The following is a 26,356-nucleotide window of genomic DNA, read 5'->3' on the forward strand; positions in this document are numbered from 1 at the left end:
AAAAATATATGTTTTCTTATGGAACAAAACCCTCCCTTTTGCGGACACTCTCAGATACGGACGCGAACAGTCCTTTTTCCCCCCCAAATGTTTCAATAACCTCTTCATAACGGACAGGAATTATTCTCGGTTCTGCGATATATTACCGTAGACAGAAAAGTCTTTTCCCCACAAGTGTATCTATCATGATCTTGGCCTGGTGAACCATCAAACAGAACAGCTTGAAGCTGAACTTGAAATTCTTTTTTTCTGTCCGTAATAAATTGCCTTCTGGTGGAAATCCTAGAAAACCTTCAATAAGCATGCGAAAGATCTTCCCTTTCCTAACAAATTTAGCCCTTTTGCCTCTGGGCCTTGCATCTTTCCCGACAATTTCATAGATAACAAAACGTTGTTTGTTTTACAATAACATTTTCAACGAGCAATGTTTCCTCTCTTTTTTTTTGGGGGGGGGGGGGAGGGAAGCAGCATTTTTCTTTTACTTATGGTGCTTAACAAGTCTGGGTTGGAGTTCTCCCGGCTTCCTTTTTTACTTTCTCTAGTCTTTATGATTGGGACCAATAAACATATGCACTCTCAATAACTTGCCTTTTCATCCATTCCGCCAACGAAGATACCGCGCCAGTACACAAACACGCGTTTCTTCCGCAACCGCAATGAGCATTCTCAGAGGACACTTGCTAATGAGTTTTATTACCCTTGTAGAGGAAAAAGCATGCCTTTTTCGCTAAACAAATGAGTTTAGTCTGTTAGTTGGTTCCTAACGCATCTTTTGAGAAGGTTCTGAGAATATGAAATAAATGAAAAACGCTTTTCCCTCTCATGTAGGAAAATATCCAAACACCTTCGGCATATTATTCTTAATCAGTTGATGCAGTGCAAAAGAGAGTGTCGTGTTGTGCGTATAATTTGTGGGTTGGTTACATTTAGTTAAGTGCGATGGCCGCGAAGTGGAAGACTTTTAACAATTCGCGAAAAAGTTGAAGTGATCGAGTGGGTTGAAAAAACGAAAAGCAGTGCTCGGGTAACTGCCGAGAAGTTTAATGTTGGTAAGACTCAAATTAGTTCCATTCTACAACAAAAGGACAATATTTTAAAGCAGCGGCGTGAAAACGGCAGCGATAGTAGGAAAAATAAAATTTCCAAAAAGTGAAGGTCTAGCTGTCGATAGTGTTGTCTTCGAATGATTTTCAGTAGCAAAAAGTAAGAACATACCAATTTCCGGCCCTTTAATTCAGGAGAAAGCTAGGGAAGCAGCAAAAGAGAATTCGAAAATTTTAAAGCGTCGAATGGCTGGCTGGAAAAATTTCGTACCAGGCACAACATAACTTTTAAAACCATGTGTGGGGAATCAATCGACGTTCCAGTAAAGCAGGCTGAAGACTGGAAGGATAAACTTGAGTCCATTATTTCAGGCTATAATGAAGAAAACATTTATAACGCAAATAAAACGGGTCTTTCGTGCTTTACCTGAAAGGACGTTAAGTTTTCGCGGTGAGAAATGTTCGGGTGGGAAAATATCAAAAGAACAATTAACTGTGCTTTCGTGTGCAAATATGGCAGGGGACAAAGAAAAACCATTAGGAAACAGCAGAAGCAAATCCGTTGGATCAACTCGAGATACAAAACAACAAATTGGCGTGTCAAACAGTTGAACAGTTAAAGAAACTTTTCATTAATCGCGGTGACACAGAAGCTCTCCAACTGATCCAACACTTACAAGCAAATTTCGAACAGAAACTCGTGTCCGTAGGATGTACACGGCAGACAACTATTGCAGACTTTTTCCCAAGAAATTCATAATTGGTGTTTGTTCTCAACATTTTCAATATTTAAATATAATACTGTATGCTCTTAAGCTATTTTTACTTTTAGTATCGGCGGCATGTGAATTAATGGATTTTTTACAGACTAATGACATGTACTTAAGAAAATTACCATACACGCATTATCTTTTGCAATATACAAATATATTAACACATCCCCAGCAATATTATTATTTAACAATTGAATTTCTCCTTCACCCCTCCCCGTAATTCAAATACTGTACGCACTAAATACAGTATTTTCATATTGAAGTTTACGTATTTACGCTCATACATAATGTTCTTACTGTATATTACTGCATACAATTACCGTTGGGAGTAATTAAATTTCTGAACCTCTCTGTAACGGACAAAAATGCATGTCCCATTGGTGTCCGTTATTCAGAGGTTTCACTGTATTATGTCATACATATCGCTTTATTATTTTGTTTTCTCTATTCTTTATATAATAATACAATTTTAAACTTTTTTTTCGCGCTCTGACTCCTTAGTTTTTAACTATAGTTAAATATTATCCTTGTATCAACGCTTAAGGTTATGTGAGAGTCTGGCTGCCAGTGATAAGCATAAAATTAAAAAAAATATGTCATTCTCCTAGCTTCCCTGTCATTTTCCTGATGCATGGATTTCCCTTTTTGCTGTAAAAATGGTGAAAATCTTAATAAATGAGTTGGCCTCGACCATGAACGGTTTAAATTTTTAGTGCGTATGATGAGTGTTAATTATGAGAATAATTAAGTTCCGCCGTTTTTAGTCTCCGAAAAGCCAATTTATTTGCAAATGACCCATATACGTTTCATCGTTTAAACATGGTACTCAGTTATTCTTTCACAGTACCTTATGTAACTAACTACCCAGGCGTTATCAGTCAAATATTAAATCTACTGAGGAACAATGCTCAAGCAGGATAGGAAAATACGCTTACTGGGGTTGCCTGAAGCGAGGTTCGTTGAACGCCAAGATGCAGTAAATACATCTACTTATATATTTTCTACTATAGTTTCAAGTCTTCAAGCAGAACCATTTATTTCAGCAAGTGCTTTTACTCATCTAGCTCCTATTGAGAAAGGGGGTTCTTAGTAGAGGTCTGCATGGACCGGAATTTTTAGCCCGGGCCTGGCCGGACCCGAGTCCACAATGTGTTTAAACATATAGGCCCGAGCTCATGTGATAAATGAGCCCGAATTACAGAAACTTAATAACGCATTTTCTTTTTAATTTACAGCAATAAGTGGTTTAATTTTGCAGTTGTTTTAAAAGTTCTCTAGAAAGAACAGTCCAGGAAGAACGATGATGTATTGTTATACAGTATATTTACGAAGTTAGACCCGAGAAATATAGCTGTATATTTAAAAATTTACGGTCCGAGGCCATTCTCTCCTTACACGGAAACACATTCTGAATGTCAATCCAAAAAATGTGCAACATATTTCTAAACTAAAAGGGCCTTATGCAAAGTTTTGAAATATGATTAGCGTCATACTAAAGGCCTGACTACTGCAGGAAACATTGATCTCTTTAGTATGACACTAATCAGTTGTCAGAACGACTCTGCATAAGGAGCAAAATGTTTGCGATGACAACTCAATCAGTTGTAAAGGTTGAGTACTTATTGTAGTACAGTTCGCAGCAAAAAGACCTGCAACATGAGTATGTACGTTTTTTTATGAAACTAAGTACTTTGCTCCAAAATAAGTGTGCAGGGGAGGATGCCGAGGTTTCTGCTGGCGTGATTCATGCCACTTAGACGTTATCCGCCTTATGCAGAGTCGTTTTGACATATGATTACCGTCATACTAAAGATCTTGACTACTACAGGAACCCTGTTAGTCGAACTCTAGTACGGTACTAATCAGGCGTCAAAATGACTGCATACCGCCCTGTATGTTGATTCCCTGCGCTGTTAGGCGGTTTCACAAACTTACATGCTCATGTTGCAGGTTTTTTTGCTACGGACTGTACCAAAAATGGCAAGATACAATAGAAAGAAGTTAAATTATGGCTTATTTGAACGAGTGTGACAAGAGCTTTTATCCTAATACATTATCTTGTATATTACTAACAAGGCAGGGTACCTCGGTGTAACACGCCGATTTTGATAAGATTGCACAGACATGCAGATCATCAAAAAAGAAGCGACACGTATTTTTTTTATATCGGCCAACAAGCGTATTGAAAGGGTCAAATGGGGGCATAAAAATGGGGTCAAAATGAGATTTTATGCAATATAGCGAGAACGAGAAGAGATATCGGGAAAGGTTAAATGTACGAAATACTACCCATAGTTGACGCAAGCCATTGAGGTAGAACTTACCCATGTGAAGAAAGCAGAACATCCGGAAATGGACCAATAACATGTACTACCATGAGCAAAATAAATGACGCGTCTCTTTATTTTGAAATTTTTTGAAAATATCTCTGTTTTCTTTATATGTTCGAAATTTCGGAAGGTTTCACCAGCAGGACAGGTTAATAACAAACCCGTTTTTAATATTTGTGTTAGATATTAGCTTCAAATAAATAAATTAGAAGCAAAAAACATTAAATCGACAGAAATCTCGAGAATTACCAACTCTGCTAAAGTGGGAAATTTTCAAGAACGCGAGGGAATTCTGCAGTTCAACACGAAGCAGCGACATCTATGTCACAGAGAAATGTGGATAAAATCTACAAACGAAACTTTTAACGAAATATTTCTAATATGTCTTATTTCGTGCATTATCTGCAAACTCCAAATATATGAATATATGCCAAGTATTAACGTAAAGATAGAGCAAAAAGTGGAAATTGTCTATGGAAAAGGACGAATTGGTAGCGCGACCGTAATGAAAAATCGTCTTTACCGTAGAACAGGGTCAGTTCACGTAAGAGAACAAATAGCTCAGTTAGTTAAAGCAACTAGTCTGTATGCCGAAGGTAGCGGGTTCGAGTCCAGATGGGAGTGACGTTGTCATTTTTATTATTATGGTTATTTTATTTATTTTTTATGTGGGAAAGAATCAAATTGTAACATATGTGTAAAATTCATGACGATACCAAAAAAAGAAAAAATGTCGTTGTCGCACTTGCATTAGCATCCCTAATTTTGTTTGCAAAAAGTTTAGTAATTATTTCCCCTGTGCTCACTGCTCACTATACGTAATGCTCGCTGGCGCGTTGTTTCCCAGTAAATGTTAATCGTAATTTGGAGAATTTTATAAAGTTTCACAATATTTCTCACTAGATAGTCTTCTATCTACTTGTTTGGATATTTTGATAACAGATTTCCCTATTAAATGTTTAATTACGGAAAAGTTTTACAATGTATTTGTATTAAATTGAAATTGTTTTGAATTTACCACATGAGATAAGTAGCTCGAAGGAGGAAAACTCAAGTAATTGATATTCTACGTAAAAGCTACCTATTGTAGAATGATGATACTTCTTGCCATCAGCACATAATCTTCACGTTAGAGAGTCAGACAGAAAAAAATTCTGGTTTTTCCTCCCTATGACCACCCATCTTAAACCTCTACATTCCATTGTTCGTCTCACAAAATTTCGGTGCTCCAAAAACATTCATATAATAAAATAATAATAATAATAATAATAATAATAATAATAATAATAATAATAATAATTCTGAATATGCCATCCTTACATAATGTAAGGATATCTTAGTTTAAATCTTAGATATCTTAGTCTAAAGTGCTTTCTTTAGTAATTATTTGAACAACCATGTAGGAGCGGGTACGGCGTTTTATTTTGCCCCTGTCATTTCAGTACCCTTCCAACAGAAAGTAATTTCTCATAAGCAGGGTAGACAAAATGAATAAGAAATATATTTACAGCATCCTCTCCCCTTTCATGATTGGAATATCACGTAGCATTTTTTTATTCTACCAAAGATGGCCTTGTGCGGTTAGGGGTAGGTAACTAAAGAAATACCTAATATATAGCGCCGCTTGATTGTAATATTACCGCTTCTTTATTTGTACGAGGGAGCCCCAACAAGGTGATAAAAAGAATAGAAAAAATGTCTATTGAATCCAGTGGCGGATCCAGCACAAACTTCTGGGGGGGGGGGAGTGAAAGATTCTTTTGATGATGTGAAGCTGTCACAAATTACCACTTAACTAAACTAAACACAATAGTGGGGTGAACTGAAACCCAGTCAGTTTAAATTGATGTAAAAGTTTAATTTTTGGCTTCATATTAAAGTTTTGGTTTCAAATGAAAATTTCAGTCCCAGTGGTCAAGGATCAAATCTCGTGGGTCTCTTCAGTGTAGGCTAATACGGGCCCCTTATGAGAAAAGGCAAAAATATTAAAATGTTTCTAACGTTCGAATTTTTCGTCTATTTTAAAGAATTGTTGGGCTTCGTATTAAAGTGTTGGTTCCAAATGGCAATTTCAGTCCGATGGAGAATGATCAAATCCTGGAGTCGGGGGGGCTCATCAGTATAGTGTGCTACGGCTCCATTATGGGAAAAGGCAAAAATATGAAAATGCTTATAACTTTCGAATTTTTCGTCTATTTTAAAGAAATTATTGGCTTCATATTAAAGTCTTGGCTTCAAATGACAATTTCAGTCCTTGTGGACAATTATCAAATCTCGGAGGGCTCTTTGTGTAGGGGTTTCGGCTTCTTTATCGGACAAGATTCACGTAATTGATATTGCAAAATTGTTTTGTATACATTAATGTAAACTTGCACCATTTGGTTAATTTTACCTCTTATATTTTGCAGATTTCAAATTCCAAGCATAGTTACTTCTCAAAGCTAAAAGGCACTTACTAGTTTCATTAAAAGGAAACGTCTTTTATGAAAAGTTGTCATGGAGTAGACGAACGAACAGGCACCCAAACATTGGTTGAGTCGGACGGTTGAAACTCGTTAAGCTCACTTCAATTATTATTATTATTATTATATTAATAATAATAATAATAGAGCATTCATGGGGTCCGTGGCTCGACTCCACTTCGCGCCAAGTGAAATTTGAGGTAGACAAATACCGTGTGCATGGGTATGGGTTTTCTTGGAATTTTCCATTTTCCTCCCACTTTCTTCATTTCATTTCATCATTTCATTCATCATCATTCTCCCTTAGCGTAGGTGCATAATCGTGCAACGTCAAACTAGATATTCCATTTAATTTTAATTTCAATAATAATAATAAACAATTAATTCAACTGAAAGAACTGTAATTTATGTTCACGACAATTATCATAAAGATGCAACCATTATAAAAACAATGCTTTGAGTAGAAAGATAATCCTTCCCAAGTGTTAACGAATGCGGACGAGATAAGACGTCTCGAGAAAGAGACGAGACGCGCTTTGTGACATCCAAAAGAAGACGTAACAAATGTTTTGGACACGAGATAGCTTTTAAAATGTCTCGTCTTGTCTGGAATGTCTCGAAAACAAAAGTCTAAGTTTTAAAATTATTTTTAAAGATCTATTCTCTCAAAAGTAGCTCTCTGCCTTAAAATTAATAACGGCATTTGTGATTTTTAAAAACAATAAACAATGTCTAAAGTTAATAGCTAACTTTTCGAAAAGAAGCTTCATTAAGGGTGAACCTGAAAGATGTCCACAAACTTCGGGAGATGATTCGTGACATCAAAAGGAGACAAATAGCCCTCTTGCAGTTTTCGAGTTCAGCTTCGTTGTCGAGATACAGGGTTGCCAACTGGTCGTGTTTGAGAAACTCACTGGAAATAAATTCAACTCCAAGAATAAGCTACTGCAGGTCAATTGACTTATACCATGCTGCAAGGTTAAATATTTGTTTATGAAGTATGTACAAAATTTGCCAGTGTCCTTTCTGAGAACATCGTCGAGAAAAAGTCACCTCCAAGAATAAACTACCCCTCGTAAATTTTTCTAAGAGAAATATCTGATACTGCAATATAGGGTTGTTAATTAAATATTGATTAATGAAAAATAAACAAAAGTGTTAAAACCATTTTGGAGAAAATAGCTTTTTTCGATTTTCGGCAGTTAGTAAACCACACTTATTTTAGGCGGTAGGAAAAAAATGGGAAAATTTCCTGTAGGAATACTATGTAAACCCTAAGTTTAACATTTGGTGTAGATACGTCGAACGGTATGGCCTCTAGGCGAGTGCACAGAAAAGTGTACCGAACGGACGGACCGGAAGGACGGGTATCGAAAAATCACATTTCCGGTATGTAGACGCCATGAAGTATGTAAATCCGTTGAAATCTGAATTTGATATACTATTTTCACAATCACCATATTTTCTTCTCTCTTTTGTCGCTCGAAAAAGAAAAGCCTGAGTTTACCACAAAAAGCTAGGGTGTTTACCAAAAAATATTCAATTACAGAGCCACCGCACTAAACTTTTTCAATTCAATTTCTTAACTGTTAGGCCGCAGTTGTTACTGAAGTGTGTATTTGGATAATACGAAAAAAAAATCGTATTATTCAAATACATCGAATGTCAGATTATCGAATAAAAAACTTCGATTGAAGAAAATCCACACTACAAAACTAACTCACACTTTGAGCACATTTTCATGAGACATATAATAGAGCAATTAATGCAATAATTGTTTATGAAATATGAAAAAATCAAATGAGTCATTTTCGAGAAAATCGTTCAAAAAGAACACGTCAGAAGTAACCTACCTCTTGTGAATTGTTTCGAACAATGAGTTAAGATATACTTTTGCTTATTGATGAAATATTTATTTGCGAAATTTGAACAAAATCGCCTGTCGTTCGAGAAAATTGTTGGGAAAAACCTTGACCCCCAAAATAATCTATCCGTCGTAATTGTTTTTTCATAGAAATGACTTATACTAAAATATAGGGTAATTAATGAAATATTTATTTATGAATTATCAATAAAATTGTCCACGTAAGTTTTGAGAAAATCGTGAGGGAAAAATAACTCCCCGAACAAAATATCTCTTGAGGATTCTTTCAGGGCAAGCGAGTTATTCCATATTATTAGGTTTTTAATGAAATATTTATTTCTGAGTACGAACAAAATTGCTTGATTCATTTTAGAGAAAACCGTGGAGGAAAAACACCCCCAAGAGTAAACTACCCCTCGTATATTTTTTTTCAGGACAAACGAGTTTTGCCATATTGTTCGGTTATTAACGAAATATGTATTTTTGAAATACGAATAAACTCTTTTGAGTCATTTTTGAGAAAATCACCCAGACAACACACTCCACCAAGAATAAAATACCCCTCGCATTTTTTTAAGGACAAACGAGTTATTTATGCCATATTGTTAAGTTATTAATGAAATATGAACGAAAACACTTGAGTCCATTTTGAGAAAATCACTGAGAAAAAACACCCCTAAGTATAAACTACCCCTTGTAGATTTTTCTCAGATAAATGCCTTATACCACAAAATAGGGTTGCTAATTAAATATTGATTTATAAAAAAAGAAAGAAAAGAAGATCGTTAGAGCCAGTTATTAGAAAATATATTTTTTCTATTTTCATCGTACAGGAAACTAACCTTGTTTTGGGAGTACGAGGGAAATAAAAGAAACTATAGGAAATACTATGAAAATCTTAAACTAAAATTTGGTGCAGATAAGTTGAACGGTTGGCCTCTAGGTGAGTGCACAGAAAAGTGTAGCGAACGGACGGACGAACAGATGGACATGTATCAAAAAATAACTTTTTCGGTATTAGGGGCTATAATACGTGTAAATTCGTTGAAATCTCAAATTTGATTTTTTTTCGATCACCATACTTTCTTTCATTTGTCACTTCAAAGTAAATGGAACTCAGAACTACAGATAAGACACACCTACTTTTACACATAGACATTTATTGATATAAAACTGTTTTAGTTTGTCATTTCACTTCCAATTGAAAGGTTTTACCATGACTAACGTCATACCAATGACGAGACGGAAGTTTTGAGAAAGTAAATGCATTCTGAAGTCTAGACTACATTACGCCTATCAGCCTGTTTTTACTTCTGCAATTGTTGACAGTTGTAATTTCGTCCAAACGCTACATGAAATAATTCTTGGTTGACGTCATTGTGTTACTATTTTAGTATTGTTCTCTTCAGACTTGGTTGAAGTTTTGTCTTAACGGTTATACATTTTTTCTTTCTTATTTCATCGTTACACATAAGAATAAAATGTTCTGGTGAGTGGATAAATTCGAACCTAAGAACATTGAGTTTTCATTCTTCCAACACATTACCAATGGACCAAGCTTTGTCTTCACGTTAACGCACGGTTACAGGGTTTATTACGATTTAAATAAAATGGCGGGCTGTTAAGAGTTTTCTGCCCAAATATTTCGATAAAAAATTTTCATTGCTTCGTAGATACGTAGAGCAATGTTTAGATACACATTTTAGGATAGTGCATTTTAGTGTATATAATTTCATGCCAGATAAAAGCTAGATAAGTTTTGATAAAATGTTTCATATGTAGTTCTCGATAATAGGCTTGCTGTTCGGGGTGGAGTTTCAAGGTTCAGCATTGACTAGCAGTTTTTGCTATTAATATCCCTTCTAACAATATTGGCAGTGGACAAAAGTTAGCCCGTGTTGAAGCTTTTTGCTCCTAATTTAATTATTTTACTTTATTATTTAACGAATATATTGAAAATTGTCAGCAGGCACGTATACAGTAATTTATTTCGGAAGGGACCCGACTTCAATATTAGGATAAATTATAATAAAATTTTAAAAGATAATCCCAAAAATTAGGCTAAATTTACAGAAAAGTTGGGATTTCAGAGGGGGTCCGGACCCCCTGTACCCACCCCTAAATGCGTCCTTGTTTGTCAGTAACGTTTCCTCATTTTGAAACCCTCAAAAATTTCGGATATATAAAGGGAAGAGTTATTTTCGATAAAATATCACTTCAAGGAGACGCGACAGTTTTATTGCACATGGTGGTATCCAACGTTCACAAGGGCAAGAATTCCTTCCCTTTTATTCTTTTGCTATTGTGCTCTATCGAAAGGTTAGGTTTGTAAAATATTACTCTTACAAACAAGCGTGGTTGGCAGATAGGAATACTGAACACAACTCCACAGAAATGCATGCTGAACTTACGTTTATAGCTACTCTTTGGTGATTTGGCCTCAAGGTCAATTGAGTGGTAATTCAGTTCCGTCTCTGTTCTTGAGCCATGTTCGTATTACTTCGAACAGTTTTGCTAATGAAAAGCATGCCTCGTAATATAACAGACTTCTTTCGCGTAAGAAATCGAAACTCAGTTGGTCACAGCAACTTTTGTTACCTAACCATAACGGCCTAGGGTCGTCTTCAGTAGAATAAAAAATGTTACGTGATATTCCATTCACGAAGGAGGAAAGGTTACTTTAAATATATTTCTTATTCATTTTGTCTACTCTGCTTGTCAGAAATTGTATACTTCCTGTTGGGACGGTGCTGAAAAGAGAGGGGGAAAAATAAAACTTCGTGCCCCCTCATACATTTTAAATTTTGTTACATGGTTGCTCAAATTATTACTAAAGAAAGCACTTTAAACCAAGATATCTAAAGTTACATTATGTAAGGGTGGCATATTCAGGAATAATAATAATAATAATAATAAATGTCTTTGGAGAGCCGAAATTATGTAACACGAATCATTACATGTAGAGCTTTAAGATGAGTGGTCATAGGAGAGGAAAAAACAGGGTTTTTCTCTGTCTGACCAACGTAAAGATTATGTGCTGAAGTTAAGAAGCATAATAATTCTACAATAGGTTGCGTTTACGTAGAATATCAGTTACTTCAGTTCTCCTCCTTCGGGCTACTTACCTCATGTGGTAAATTCAAAACAATTTCAATTTAAGACAAATACATTGTAAAACTTTTCTGTAATTAAATATATATAGGGGAAATTAAACATTTAATAGGGAAATCTGTTATCAAAGTGTCCAAAAAAGTAGATAGAAGACTATCAAGCGAGAAACATTGTGAAACTTTATAAAATTCTCCAAATTAGAATTAACATTTACTGGAAAACATTCGTTATGCACCAGTGAGCATGTAGTGAGTAGTGAGCACAGGGGAAATTATTACGACGAAACTGTTTGCAAACAAAAATTAGAGACACTAATGCAAGTGCGAGAACGGCATTTTTTTTTTTGGTATCGTCATGAGTTTTACACATATGTTACAATTTGATTTTTCCCCACATAAAAAATAAAAAGAACCACAGTAATAAAAATTACAACGGCACTTCCATCTGGACTCGAACCCAATACCTTCGGCATACAGACTAGTTGCTTTAACTAACTGAGCTACTTGTTATCTTACGTGAACTGAATCTGTTCTACGGTAAAGACGATTTTTCATTACGATTGTGCTAAGAATTCGTCTTTTTCCATAGGTAATTTCCACTTTTTGCTTACGTTAATACTTAGCATAGATTCATATATTTGGAGTTCGCTGATAATGCATGTAATAAGACACATTAGAAATGTTTCGTTAAAAGTTTCGTTTGTAGATCTAATCCACGTCTCTCTCAATGACATAGATGTCGCTGCTTCGTGTTGAACTGCAGAATTCCCTCGCGTTCTTGAAAATTTCCCACTTTAGCAGAGTTGGTAATTCTCGAAATTTCTGTCGATTTAATGTTTTTTGCTTCTAATTTATTTATTTGAAGCTAATATCTAACACAAATATTAAAAACGGGTTTGTTATTAACCTGTCCTGCTGGGGAAACCTTCCGAAATTTCGAACATATAAAGAAAACAGAGATATTTTCAAAAAACTTCAGAATAAAGAGACGCGTCATTTATTTTGCTCATGGTAGTACAACATATTCATAATGTGCTACAGAAATGAGTGAAGAGAGTGGCAAGGAGCAGGAAGAAAGAAAACACGAAAATGTAAAATACGTGTTTTTGCTTTGGGTGCATACGTTATCCATATGCGAAAGAGACGCAAATTTATCTCACTGCACGAAGATTCATCTCTACAAGCATGAAGGATGCAAACGCCGTTCGTATAGGCAGCCAGTGAGACAATACTGCACAGTGGGTTGCATATATTGTGCAATGGGAGCAACGGTGAGATACATATTGGAAACGGGAATGTTTGTAGCTAGTAACACACACACAAAATGCATTGCACAGTAGGATGTAATAGCAGGTGGTCCACATGTAAGATAAAGAGCAACAGCAATATCAGTTCTACGCATGAGTATCTACATTATATCATGAAAATACGCGTACATATGTACGTACAACATAAAAGCCAGCAGAGGTGTATGCTGAAAACAAGACGCTCACTCCTGATAAGTAGCACAAAAATGATATTTCAGGAAGAAATCGTCCAAACAAAAACAGTATTTGCACCACGAACACATGATGGATGGGTTCTGGCACTCTGCTTCTTCGCAGACCAATGACGTCAACTGATGAAAACAAAACTCCACTGGATTTGGAAAATAATCTGGTCGTGATGAAAGATATCCAGAACAAAACCATGCGTATTGGAATAGATGTATGTACCGTGGAGATGAAAGTTGATTATGCACAAGGGATTGAAGTTTCAGTATATTGTCTCTGCTGTATAGATTGATGTTGAGTTGCTGAATAGATTGAGTATCAGATACTTTGCGTACGAAGTTCTTCCAAATTCTGAAACCATACACATCCAGAGGTTGTATTAACCCAGTTGTGTGTGTGTAGGTATCGTCAATGTTGCACTGCTTGTCCTGTGGCATTATTGTTGCCAAGTCGGATCGATCATAACCCGTCCACGAGTCGACTAACAGTACCGGTTGCTCATTGACTTGTGGAAGGAACACTTTCCCAGATGATGATGCACAAATATATGTTTTGTGGGCGGAACATTGTTTGCTGAATCCGTGGCCCAAACGTACCATGAAGTTCTTTCAAGACTGAGCATGGGCGACAGCAATCTTCCACTGGCAGATATAACAGGCTGTATTGTGTAGCTATGTGTGATAGCAGGTAGAGATTGCATTGTTGCTGTAATATGCTTCTCGCCTCGCAAAGCCAGAGAGCGTCCAGAGTGAAATTCTAAAGCAAAGCCACTCTGATCTGTGTTATATACGTTATCCTCGCCATGAGCAGTAATGAGTGATTGTACATTTTGGACGAAGGTTTTAGCGCTTTCGTGCACTTGTGTGGCCTTCGCTGTAATGCTATGTTACAAATTTTGTAACTGCGTGAGACGATACCGTGACGTGTTTTAAAGCGCCATAACCATTTCTTCGAAGCTTTGAAATTAGCAACGGCTGTTGTTTGGTTTGCTTCTAACGCCCAACGTTGCAAGTCTGTGTCATGGACAATTAAATGCCGCTGTTTTGCTGTCGCAAATTTTTCACACACAGTGCGGTCTATCACGTTTGGTTCCACCTTCTGTGATCTGTTTCTCCCATCTATATAGATCTGTTCTGCATTTGACACGCTTGAAGTGTTTCTGTACAGATTTCCAGGACATCTTTCTCTTCTTCCCTCGTTTCCAAAACGATACTGCCTTCCGCTTGTATCCCATGTCCACAATATCTCTGCTCTTGACTCCAGTTGTATGTACGTTGGAGGTCGTTGGGCCATCCCACTCATCCATCTCATCTTCACTTGCCATACTTCGGATGTCTGATCTATTGCTGCATAATAGGTCTTCTTCAATCTCAATATACATGTGCCCATTCGTCTTAAAACTTTCTAGGATGTTAAAAATATAGTCCTTGAGCTCCATTTCCGTTACCGTTCGTGGTGTCCGGACATATTGTGTTGCCTGATATGCCTCCACTAGCATATCCACCACATTCAGGGGATTCACATAGACCATCTTGCGACCACAAACGTCACAAGCCCACTTACACCTCACCTGAATTTTGTTACACACGCACAAGCACACACCACCAGTTACACAACAATCAAATACCACTCCAGCTACCACACTGTCCAATGTTCACCACTAGGTCTCACAAGCAGTTAAACGTCGCCTTGCTTGTCTTTTTGAGAATAGTACCTGTGAAAGACAAATGCACATACACTTTGCTGGCTCTACACCTCGCGTTTGGCAACTTTGTATACTCAAACCAGCTCGTATTGCATACGCCGCGTCCAATACTCTCACTGTTAAAACTGATTTTGTGTACAACGTCAACTTGCTCTTTCTTTCCTTACAGTACCTGCACCTGTCATAATGTGCTACGTCATCTGACCTCGTATTCCTTCATCTATTAGTTGTTTCTACCACTCAACTTGAGGTTTTGATCTTATATGCAACCCGCTGTGCAGTACTGTCTTGCTGGCTGCCTATACGAACGGCGCTTGCATCCTTCTTGCGTGTAGAGATGAATCTGCGTCCCTTTCGCAAACGGGTGACGTATGAACTCAAAGCAAAAACACGTATTTTACATTTTCGTGTTTTCTTTCTTCCTGCTCCTTGCCACCCTCTTCACTCATTTCTGTAGCACATTATGACAATGTTGTAAACGTGATTGGTCCATTTCCGGATGTTCTGCTTTCTTCACATGGGTAAGTTCTACCTCAATGGCTTGCGTCAACTATGGGTAGTATTTCGTACATTTAACCTTTTCCGATATCTCTTCTCGTTCTCGCTATATTGCATAAAATCTCATTTTGACCCCATTTTTATGTCCCTATTTGACCCTTTTAATACGCTTGTTGGCCGATATAAAAAAAATACGTGTCGCTTCTTTTTTGATGATCTGTATGTCTGTGCAACCTTATCAAAATCGGCGTGTTACACCGAGGTACCCTGCCTTGTAAGCTTAGCTCTTTCAACTGCAAAAGTTGAAAGATAGTTCTCATCACTGCAGAAGATGAAGCATTTTCTTCAGAACAAAATACGAATTGGACGTCTAACTGCACTAGTCCTAATGTCTATTCGACATCCTGCAACGCTTACTACTGAAGATGTTCTGGATGTGATGGCAAGAGTTGACAAAGCTACTGCTGTAATTTCAAAGCTGGTATTCTGGCCTGATGGCAACTGCTGTTCAGTTTTTTTTCTTCATACTCTGCGTGTGATAAATGATGAAAACGATCGTTGTAAAATCCCTTCAATATGTATGAAGTTAGTCAAAATAGGATGGTTAGAAAGTTTAGATATAGGCAGACATTCTGTTAAACATGTCTTCTTAATGTCTCTTAAAAGATTTTTCTGTGCTGACCTCAAAATTTCAGGCATTTTAGTAGTGTGCAGACTACTAAAACTGAATCTATTTCTGTTGCCCGTTTTTCGTAGACATAATGAAATTTAACTTATTACAATAATAATGTTATTCTACACCTGAAAATGCGAATCTGAATAATTTCGTGTTACCATTCATAAAAATTACAGTGAGACCAGAATATGAATTCAACGGTAATTGATGACTCGGGAGGGAGACAATGTTTTAAGTGTAAATTTCTCCAACTGTGATCAACGTTCAGCAAGTCCTGGAAGTCTACCCTTACGTACTCAACACTTACAGTCTGTCTTCGATTTTAGTCAACCACTGTAAACTGTCATGATTAATTTTACTTTCACAACTGGCATTTCCAGGTTAACATTCAATGAATCAATTTTGACATCGTTGAACATTGTCGAAAAAAAAAAAAATCTATGTACTGCATGTAGTTCTAATATAATTGAGATTATTCTTACCAGTGGAGAAATTAATCCTCCGCATACATTCCCCGGAGTACGAGTCAAGGAAGTTTATTTTCATTCAAACTAATCACAAATAACGAAAACATCTTGTAATTTTCTCGAAACAAATATTGGAAACTTATGGTTTAACCCATTAGTGCACAGCGTCCGATAAATCGGACGCGTGCCTTTATTCATTTTCGAAGAAACTATGTTTTCAGCCCTTTAGTTCTTTGTAGTCCGTTATCCTACTACCTATTCTTCCTACGTCTTCAGTGGTTGACTAACATTGATTGTCTGTACTTCATTTCTCGAAGACTAAAACATTGCGGCGAGGCAGTATGCTGTTTCACGTATGGCTTTACTTTTTACATATAAATTAATATAAAGGTGTTCATAAAGCTTTAAATTTTGTATAAAAATTAAAGTATAGATATCAACATTTATTACTAACTATATATTTAGTTGATTTCCATTAGCACGAGATAGAAGAGACGTAAATTTTAGGCGTTGAATTTTGCTTGTATTAAGTGTTAATTTCAGAACCACTTTACATTAAATGCGTTGTATTTTTTTTTTTGAGTGCCTACTATTACGTAGGAATAACGCAATTACTTCTAATTATTAAATGTTTATGTAACGTAATATACAGTGTAACTTCATTTGAACAACGATCCCCAACGAGTCGCTAATGCGGATCCTTTATACAAGCTGAAACCATATGTAGGCAACCTTTCGTCTTAATTACAAAAACGCTGTGGTCTTGAGGAAATAATTTCAATTGACGAAAGTATGATACTTATGCAAAACAATTTATAAGGGGAAATTCACCTGCGTGTTATTTTCGGTTACGTAAAGTTGGCAGTCCATTAAATAGCCAAGCAAGGCAAATTTTTTTAAACCTGTATTCATATACACGACGTGCCGATCCCTGTAAGAGTATGAGCGATATTGTTAGCCTTACTACTGATATTACAGGTGATTTTTTTCGTTGAAAAAGGAATTCTTGGAAGAGGGGAAAGTGTCAACACCCGTAAAGACGAGGTGAAAACTAAAGGTACACGATTGGAAGAAATGAACGATTTTACAAAGTGTCATCCGTCAAAGTGCATAAACTTTGGTACAATGAATGGAAGCAACAAGGCTCCCACGATGAAGGAAATTTCGGCTGAAATCAACAGATATTCCGATTTACACACACACACACACACAAAAAAAAAAAAAAACTTGAGAATACAATTTGTATTGCCTCTTCCTACAAACTTCAATTTGAACGACAGAAATAACATAAAACCTACGGAAGCTCTTGAGCTTCCTTGGTTATATGGGTAGCATAAGCTCTTTCAGTGCGGGGGACCCAGCTCAGATTCCCTCTGGGAACCTATGTTAAGATTTAGGTCCACGCATCACTCTCAGTATTGAAGAACTCAGATCCATCAAAAAACTACGCATTTTTAAAGAAACACAGTAGAAGCAGAAGGGATATTACAGGGTGGGCCATAAGTCTATTACCACTGCTTGTAAAATCCGTGTTCGTGGTAAATAGTGAACCACCACCACGTAGTAACATAGACCGAGGGGGAAGTCTGATTGTGATGGTGACCAAGATGGCGGCCATCTTGAATTCACGTCAAGATTTTTAAATGGGAACATGGTCACGCGGCACATCATTTTAGGCCAGAATTTAAAGAAACAATGGTGAACTTGGTTTGTTGATATCTTAATGTGTTCAAAAGTTACAGGCATTTCAAATTGCTAATTCTACCGTACTGTTTCTGCTATTGCAGGTGAATAATTATGCCGCTAACGACAGCAGAGAGGAAGGAGTGCAAGGGCTGTAGCAACTAAATTCAATGCCAGGCACCCAGATCGACATGCTGTATCCCATGTTAGTGTCGCCCAACTCTTCCAGAAGTTCATGGATACTGGTTCCATAGCAGATCAACCCAGGTGTTGAAGACCCACAACCGAAACAGATGAAGCCACGTCAGTAGCAGTGCTGGCATCATTTGCTACATCAGCTCAGTACCCGCCGTCTGTCCATGCAATGTGGTGTCAGTCGTACATCCATCAGATGTATCTTACAGAAAAGCAAGTGGCATCAGTACAATTTGCAACTTCAACATCTATCTGAAGATGACCCTGATCATCGTGTGGAATTTTGCGACTGGGCCCTTGCACAGTTGCAAACGGATCCCACATTCCACACAAAAGAGGCCAATTTTTATGTCACTGGGGGCAGTGAATAAGCAAAACTGTCGCTATTGGACCCCGACAAATCCTCTGAGTTGACCATTGCAAAATGGTGTGGTGTGGTCTATGGGGCACCAAATTAATTTGTCCATTCATCATTCCTGGTACCCTCACTGCTGAACGGTATTTGGATATGTTGCGGGATCTCATCCTCCCTTCCATATCGTCCGAGGACGGCACATTTCCACTTTTTCCAGCAGGATGGTGCCCCTCCGCATTACAGATTACAGGTCCGTACCTGTCTGAAGAATTTCCTGGACGTTGGATTGGGAGCCGTGGTTCCATTGAATGACCAGCACGATCACCAGATCTCACGCCCTTGGACTTTTATCTGTAGGGTCATCTGAATGCAAAGGTAGACGCCGAAAAGATCCGGGGTCTTGAACACTTAGAAGAACGCATATTTGCAGTCTCTGCCGATATTTCACCAGACACTCTTTTGAGGGTCATGGACAATTAGGTTGAACGACTTACCTTGTGCATAACTCGGGATGGGGCCACGTAGAGTACGTGCTCCACCATGCGTGACAGGTAAAATTAGCAATTTGAAATGCCTGTAACTTTTGAACAAATTAAGATATCAACAAACCGATTTCACCATTGTTTGCCTTTAAATTCTAGCCTAAAATGATGTGCCGCATGACCATGTTCCCATTTAACAATCTTGACGTGAATTCAAGATGGCAGCCATCTTGGTCACCATCACAATCCGACTTCCCCCTCGGCCTACTATGTTACTATATGGTTGTTCACTATTTTATACGAACATGATTTTACAAGAGGTGGTAAGGGACTTATGGCTCACCTTGTACAATGTACTTTATTGATATCCACATACTTAAAAACACTTTCTTAAATCTGAGAAACAGCTACTCATCTTTGCACCGAGAATATCTTAGAAACAAGAGTTTGAAACTCAATGAGAAATGAAAAGTAGATGAGGCTGTATAAAGCGAAACTAGAAAATATACTCTAGAACAAGAACGCCCTAGACAATATTTTACATGAGAAACAGTTATCACAACTCACTTATCTGCTTTCGATTTCGAGCCATTTTGAAAATCGGCATTTATTTTCGCGTTTCTGAACAGCTGAAAACAAAGCCACTAGTTGACTTGTGATAACGGTACCTCACGCAAAATAATATTGTCTAGGGCGCTCTTGTTCTATATTTCAATTATCTTTTATCTATTTGAAGATATCACATAATTACTGTAAAATTAGCGTATTTTAATTTCGCCGGGATGAAGACTTAAGGAAAACCATTTTAGGAAATTTATGAAATCATGGCAGACTTCTTTGTACTAATGTACTTTTTATTAAGAAATGAATATACTCTACACAAAAACTCTCACAAATTTAGTGCAGCCTACATCTAGCAGCATTCATGAACAAACTTTCGTAAGAAAAATTCGCGAATACTTCACCACATTTGTCCATATGTCCATACTAACTTTTTGTACTCAGAATGTGGTAATAGTATTCAGTGAACAACAACACATGCAATATTAAAACCTGGTCACTGTTTCAGTTTATAAACACAAACATTCTTTCATACTCTCGTAGCCTGAAGTTCAAGGTAATTGGACTACTTAAACGCTGTTCAATTACAAAGAACTATGACAACGGACACGAATATTACAAATCTAAACAAGGTTTCTTTCCCTAAGGAATTTTGAATTCTGCTCATACAAGCAGAATACTTCACGCGATCAAATGCACAAACCTTTTCACCCAAGAGGTTTAGGTTTAGTTATACGATTAAAAAAAGTGTCTTAGGTGAATGTTTCAGTAATAGTCCATCACAATACTGTGAATTTGTCCATTAACCTGTAGATTATGCGGGCTTCTGAGACCCCTTCTTGCCAATCAAGGACTTGTGGATATGTGGGATGACACCTGCAAAGAGAGAAGACATTTATCAAGTTTCAAAACATACGAATCAACTAGTACCACAAAGACCTCTACGAACCATTACTGTGAGATCCATCGCAGCTAACATTTTAGTTTAGCGTATCAAAACAATAAGACAAGACTGGCAAAAAGGTTGTGTAAGTGCCATGGGAGCAGTAAATGAGATTACATTGTGTTCAAAAATGGTTAACACATGCATACGCAAAACGTCAGAACTGTATCGCAACAAAATTGACCACCCGACGAAATCAATGAAGCTTGAAATTCACCAATTCGTGTGTGTGTTGTACACTCCAAGATGTAATTGCATGCCCGATTTTTTCCAAGTCCTTAAAAATTATAGGTTTGTCAACAATGCATTCGATGTAATGGTAGGGGAAGTCAGGAAAAAATAGCCGAGACTTCCGAACACAGCTCAGTTTCCTGTTTGAAATACACAGTTGTCTTTTTGTAACTTAACGTAATGACATTAAGATCATAGTACTTGGTAAATGCAGAAAACTTGGTTGTAGCTAAAGAGCACACGCTTTTCGACCAAAATTAGCTTTATATATATATATATATATATATATATATATATATATATATATATATATATATATATATATATATACAGGGTGTCCGGTGAGGAAATTCAAAGATTTTGGGAGGTGATAGGGGAGGTCATTCTAAGCCAAAATGCCTATATGAACATAGGGTCTAATCCCCTTGGTTTCGGAGATAGGGGTGAAAGTAAGTTTTTGTCGCTTGCACTTACTTCATGAACTAACTTGTCATGAAAGCAAGTTCCGTGTGAAAGCTTATAGAACATCCTGTGGTTGGTTTTACGTTAAGTATTATGCCTCGTTTTAAAGCTACTGAAACAGACTTTCAGACGGTATACAGTTTGCCCACGTACTGCATACAAGAGGGAAATAATGGAGGGGAACATTTTCGAATTGTGGTATAAAATTCCCTTTTTCAAACAATTTTTCGCCATTCTTGGGTGGAAAGACTGGCAATAGAGTAGCAGGATCTAATTGGAGCAGGATCTAATTGGGGGAAAACTATGCTGTATACCACAAACCCAGGTGAAATGTCAATGTAGTATCTTCATTAGAAAGCAGAACATTTCTTACTAATCACTATTACGAGATTCGAATTTGCTATAGCTTATAGTTGTTACGAATGTTAATAAACGCAAAGCAAAAGTGGGAATACAATTCTATTCTCTAACATCGACAGCTCTACATTTCTATCCAAGAACGATGTTATAATCGTGTGAACAACAGATGGCAGCAGCAGTGTCCACGTGAAGTGAAGTACTCGTACAGTTGTCGAGACCAGAGCATCCGGTGCAGTACAGTTGTCGAAGGCGGTAAATAATTATTTCCTGTGCACGCAAACATTCTGATCGTCTCACGTACACGCAGAGACGTTGCCACGGTTTGGCCCAAATTCCTGGAAATGTTTTGGCATACCTTCTATTATAAGCTGCGTTCCGCAACTCACCAGCTTGAAAATTCAATTTGCTATTTTGTGTCGTGGATTCATGTGATAGCTGGAGTGTCGAGACATAAATACCGGTCGAATTAGTTATCAAATTACATTCCTCCAATATATTTATAGACATGAGACAATTTTGGACATGAGTGTACACTAGAATATAGCTATATGGAATTTAACAGTTACACTCAGTTTTCAGCTGGCCATTTAAAGTTGCAGGTCCATGAGGAATCATAAAACAGTGGCAAAAAGTCCTGAACACTCATTTTTTTGCCTAATTCTGGTGTTTGACTTCATTTTTCGCTATGAAATTATTGCACTATTTTAAATATTGTTATTGATTTTAATGTATTTTTTTTATGCTGATTTCAAATCTATCTAGATTTAATCTAAAGTAAACAGTTTCATTGATACGTTGAAAAAAACATTGACAAGAGAGCACAAGATCACTAAGAAAGACTGTTTTCAACCAATGAAATGCTCAATTACGGCTAAGTTTTCATATCTGCCTGAGAATAAAAAGTACAAAATACATTTGAAGGAAGAAGGGTATTCTGTGCGCCAAATTGCTGCTAAAGTACCATATGGCCTTTCTACTGTCGTGAGAACTTTGAAAAGATTTTCTGAAACAAATCCTATTGCGGAAAGGGGGTGATCAGGACGACCAAGAAAAACATCTTTACGTGAAGACAGGTTGTTGCACAGGATTTCACTTTCAAACAGAAAGCTTAAAACAAACAGATTTTGAAACAATGGACGGAGATCAAATGTGTGTGTGTGCCCAAGAACTGTTAGAGGAAAACTGCTAGAAATTGGGTTACGAGGCTGTAAAGCTCGCCCAAAACCATTACTGACAATTTCAACGCAAGAGGCGATTGACGTGGGCAAGGGAACATTCATTATGGACTATTAAAGACTGGGAAAAGGTCATATTTAGTGACGAGAGTCAGTTTTGTGGTTCTGGTAACCAAAGTAGTGCCTATGTAAGACGACGCACTCATGAGAAATTCAGCCCTCAGTGTCTAAAGCCCACAGTAAAGTACCCGACAAAAGTGATGGTATGGGGTTGCATGTCTTCTCGTGGTGTTGGAAGACTTGACATCGTTAGCGGAACAGTGAAAGCCGTGGATTACATTGAAATACTACAAAATAAATCACTACCAACTGTGAGAGATCTTTTTGGGAATCAGTCGGATTTTTCAGGACGATAACGCCCCTTGTCACCGTGCAAAGGTAGTCCAGAAATGGTTCAAAGATCATACCGTGAATAGAATGAACTGGCCAGGACAGTCTCCCGACTTTAATCCGATAGAGAACTTACGGTTTAAAATTGGTTATGAAATTTCAAAGAAAAAACCCTCAAACAAACATGAGTTAATTGAAGCTTTAATATTTTCCTTCAACCATATTGTCAAAGAACTACTTTTGAAATTGGTGCATTCCATGCCAAAAAGGTGTAGAGCCGCAATTAAAGCAAACGGCTGGCCCATAAAATATTGATGTTCTAACATGTGACAGCAATGTAATTTTCAAAATGCGTATTCTATGTACCGTATTTGTCAATTTTCGTGTTAATCTTCTATTCATATGTTATGCTATATTGTTTTATTCTGCACATATTTCATATTGTGTTCAGGCAGCTTTACTACAAAAAATATTTTAGGCATTAAAAAACTATAGTAGATTTGAAATAAGCATGAAAAAATACATTAAAATCAATAATATTTAAGATAGTGCGATAATTTTATAACGAAAAATGAAGTCAAACACAAAAATTAGGCAAAAAATGTGTGTTCAGGACTTTTTGCCACCACTGTACACTAATGTCGCGAAATTCCTGTGAGAAACTACTTAACACCCACCACTGCTTATTGACGCAAGCGACAAAACCTCCAATTTGAAGGTAATTCTGTGTATAATATATTCTTTTGGAACTGTTAGCTACTTTTATTTTTACAAGCAGATGTTTCGTGCTTCTTTCCATGAATGTACCTGTACTGTCGACCTGCCAAAAATGACTATACAATACCAATCACAGGTTTAACATTGGCCCACTCTTGTGATTTTTGATTTCTGAAGTCTTGAAGAATGGTACGTGCATGTGGAACAAGAGCCTTGTGCCATTGATAGGTTTCGAAACCGTGTTCACAAACTGTTCTGCATCCTTTATAGCTCTTACCAGCCCATTTCGAAGATTAAACGTTGTTGCGTAACGTTTGCAGAGCCCACCTACACCGTCACATGCACATTTTCCGTCCAATTGGCGAGAAGATCCATCATCTCTTGATTGAATCGCCTTGAAAATTTTTTTCAAGCTCATACAGCTTGAACCTGTTTCTAAAATGAGAAGCTGCTCCATCTGAAATATAAATTATGAACCATTCATTGTATAAGTCGGTGATTTTATTAACATCTTGATGTATCAGTTTGCACAAAGTGCATCAGCACTATCATGTTGCAAGTCCTTGCTCACTACCGCATAACTTTGTGTTGCCATTGAAGTACACTACACACGTAAATATGGATATCTGAATTGTGCCAATGATAACTTTGGATTTGATCTGGCAAAACAACAGACCAGTTCTCGGCAAAATCGAAATGCAATACCAAGGATGTTTCAAGAAGTGTAGATATTTTTATTTCCGCTATACTTTCTCCCTGGATTTTTCGAATATAGCCATGAGTTATTCCTTTTGAAATCCAGTATTTTATATGCTTTAAAAATCTATTTAGGTTTCCAGTTTCTTTCACAAGATCTCCGCTATCCCATAGTGCATACGTGATTTCACCAGTATCTTTTATCTAAACTTTGTTGATTTTGCATTTAGTCCTGGGCCATTCTCACATTCTTGCAACCAACACTTTTCGGTAGGATCGTCAGAGACACAAAGAGTACAGATCTGTACTATCTTTCGTTCAGTAAGATTGCTCAGGGATGTACATGAGATTTATATTTGTACAATAAATACATGTGCATGTTTGTTTCACCGGTTGACATTTAACCCACTTGGGACGTAAAGAGTAAAATTTAGAAATAGACATCTTTATATCGGGATTACCTTTATTCATCAATCTGAAGGCTTCTTTAATGTAGAGGGCCATAAAACGTTTAAACCTTTTTCACCGTTTTCATATACAGAAACATCTTTTTGAATCTGACTTCGTATAGAAGTCTTTACTATCATCTACGTAATACGACAATGCAGTCTCGAGTTAAGCGGTCAGTAAAGAGTGTCCTTGGTACGGATCTGGCGTTACCCACGTACCCTTTTCTCTTTTCGTGACTTACGAACTTCCTGAGGAACACTACACTCACACCAAAAGCATCTTTTAATTTTCAAAACTGCCGTTGAAAACACGTTTTCTAGTTGTTCTGATTTTTGTTTTACGTACGTGACTTTTCTTCTTTCACTTGCTATGGTTTTTTCAGAGCGGCACTTGCGTATCAAGTACACTTATGCTACTATTTGAAGTACCAATCACTGCACTACTTGGAACGTAGATTGGATCTGAAGTCACTGAATCGTCATCTGCAGTCATTTGATCAGTAATAATGATAGCACTATTTGGTTCAACCGAAGCAGCTGGTTTCTCGATCTGAGCCTTGTAATAAATAAAACAGTTTTTGCACAAGTTACAAGCACTGTTTACTTGTACTTGTGATCCAAAATTTTGAAATGACTGCAAGATCAACAACAGTAAAATTTTTCGTGTTACATTTGTATATTACTTTCTTGTCTCTCTTTAATCACTGCACTTAACTCTCTTAGTGCTATATTCAGAAGACATATTTGCAATGTTAACTAACTTTTATATACATTAGCAGTATATCTATGGTGAAACACGAGCAAGACGATGCATTGACATGCACAATGGGTAATATCGTTGACATACTTCACACAATGCAGTCCAAATGTCAAATGATAGCTATTCCAGAGCATTGATACTTGCATCATACCTAGTTACATGTTGCGCAATACTATGCAACAACGCCAGTATTTTAGTTGCATACATTACAGGCGCCAATGCGATGCGTGGTTGCATATCCGCCCTTGTGCAACACTCAAAAATTTGCGAAAAATTTAATACGCAAATACCTCCATTTCTGTTTGCATGATTCACATACGGAACAATGAAAGATCGTTTGGGCAGATTTTCAGATTTTTTCAAGAATGGCCTTTTGGAGAAAATCCGCCCTAATTTCATGCGAAAATGACGTTTTATACTTTCACTCACGTTTTCTCACCCATGTGCCATCGTAGATGGGAAACAATTATCTATAG

The 26,356-nt window shown here is 37.0% G+C and overlaps 1 protein-coding gene across 1 annotated transcript in view; it reads right to left on the reverse strand.

Moving 5' to 3' along the window:
• Nucleotides 1-19,969: 19,969 nt before the first annotated feature.
• Nucleotides 19,970-26,356, reverse strand: part of His2Av (Histone H2A variant) — a 45,740-nt gene continuing 39,353 nt past the window's right edge. Inside the window, exon 5 of the mRNA XM_081726169.1 lies at nucleotides 19,970-20,573. Coding sequence (XP_081582295.1) covers nucleotides 20,512-20,573 — 62 coding nt within the window. The 3' untranslated portion in view covers nucleotides 19,970-20,511. The remainder of the gene's footprint in view (nucleotides 20,574-26,356) is intronic.

This window comes from Thermobia domestica, chromosome 1 (assembly GCF_964235325.1).
Source record: "Thermobia domestica chromosome 1, izTheDome1.hap1.1, whole genome shotgun sequence".
Classification (NCBI taxonomy): domain Eukaryota; kingdom Metazoa; phylum Arthropoda; class Insecta; order Zygentoma; family Lepismatidae; genus Thermobia; species Thermobia domestica.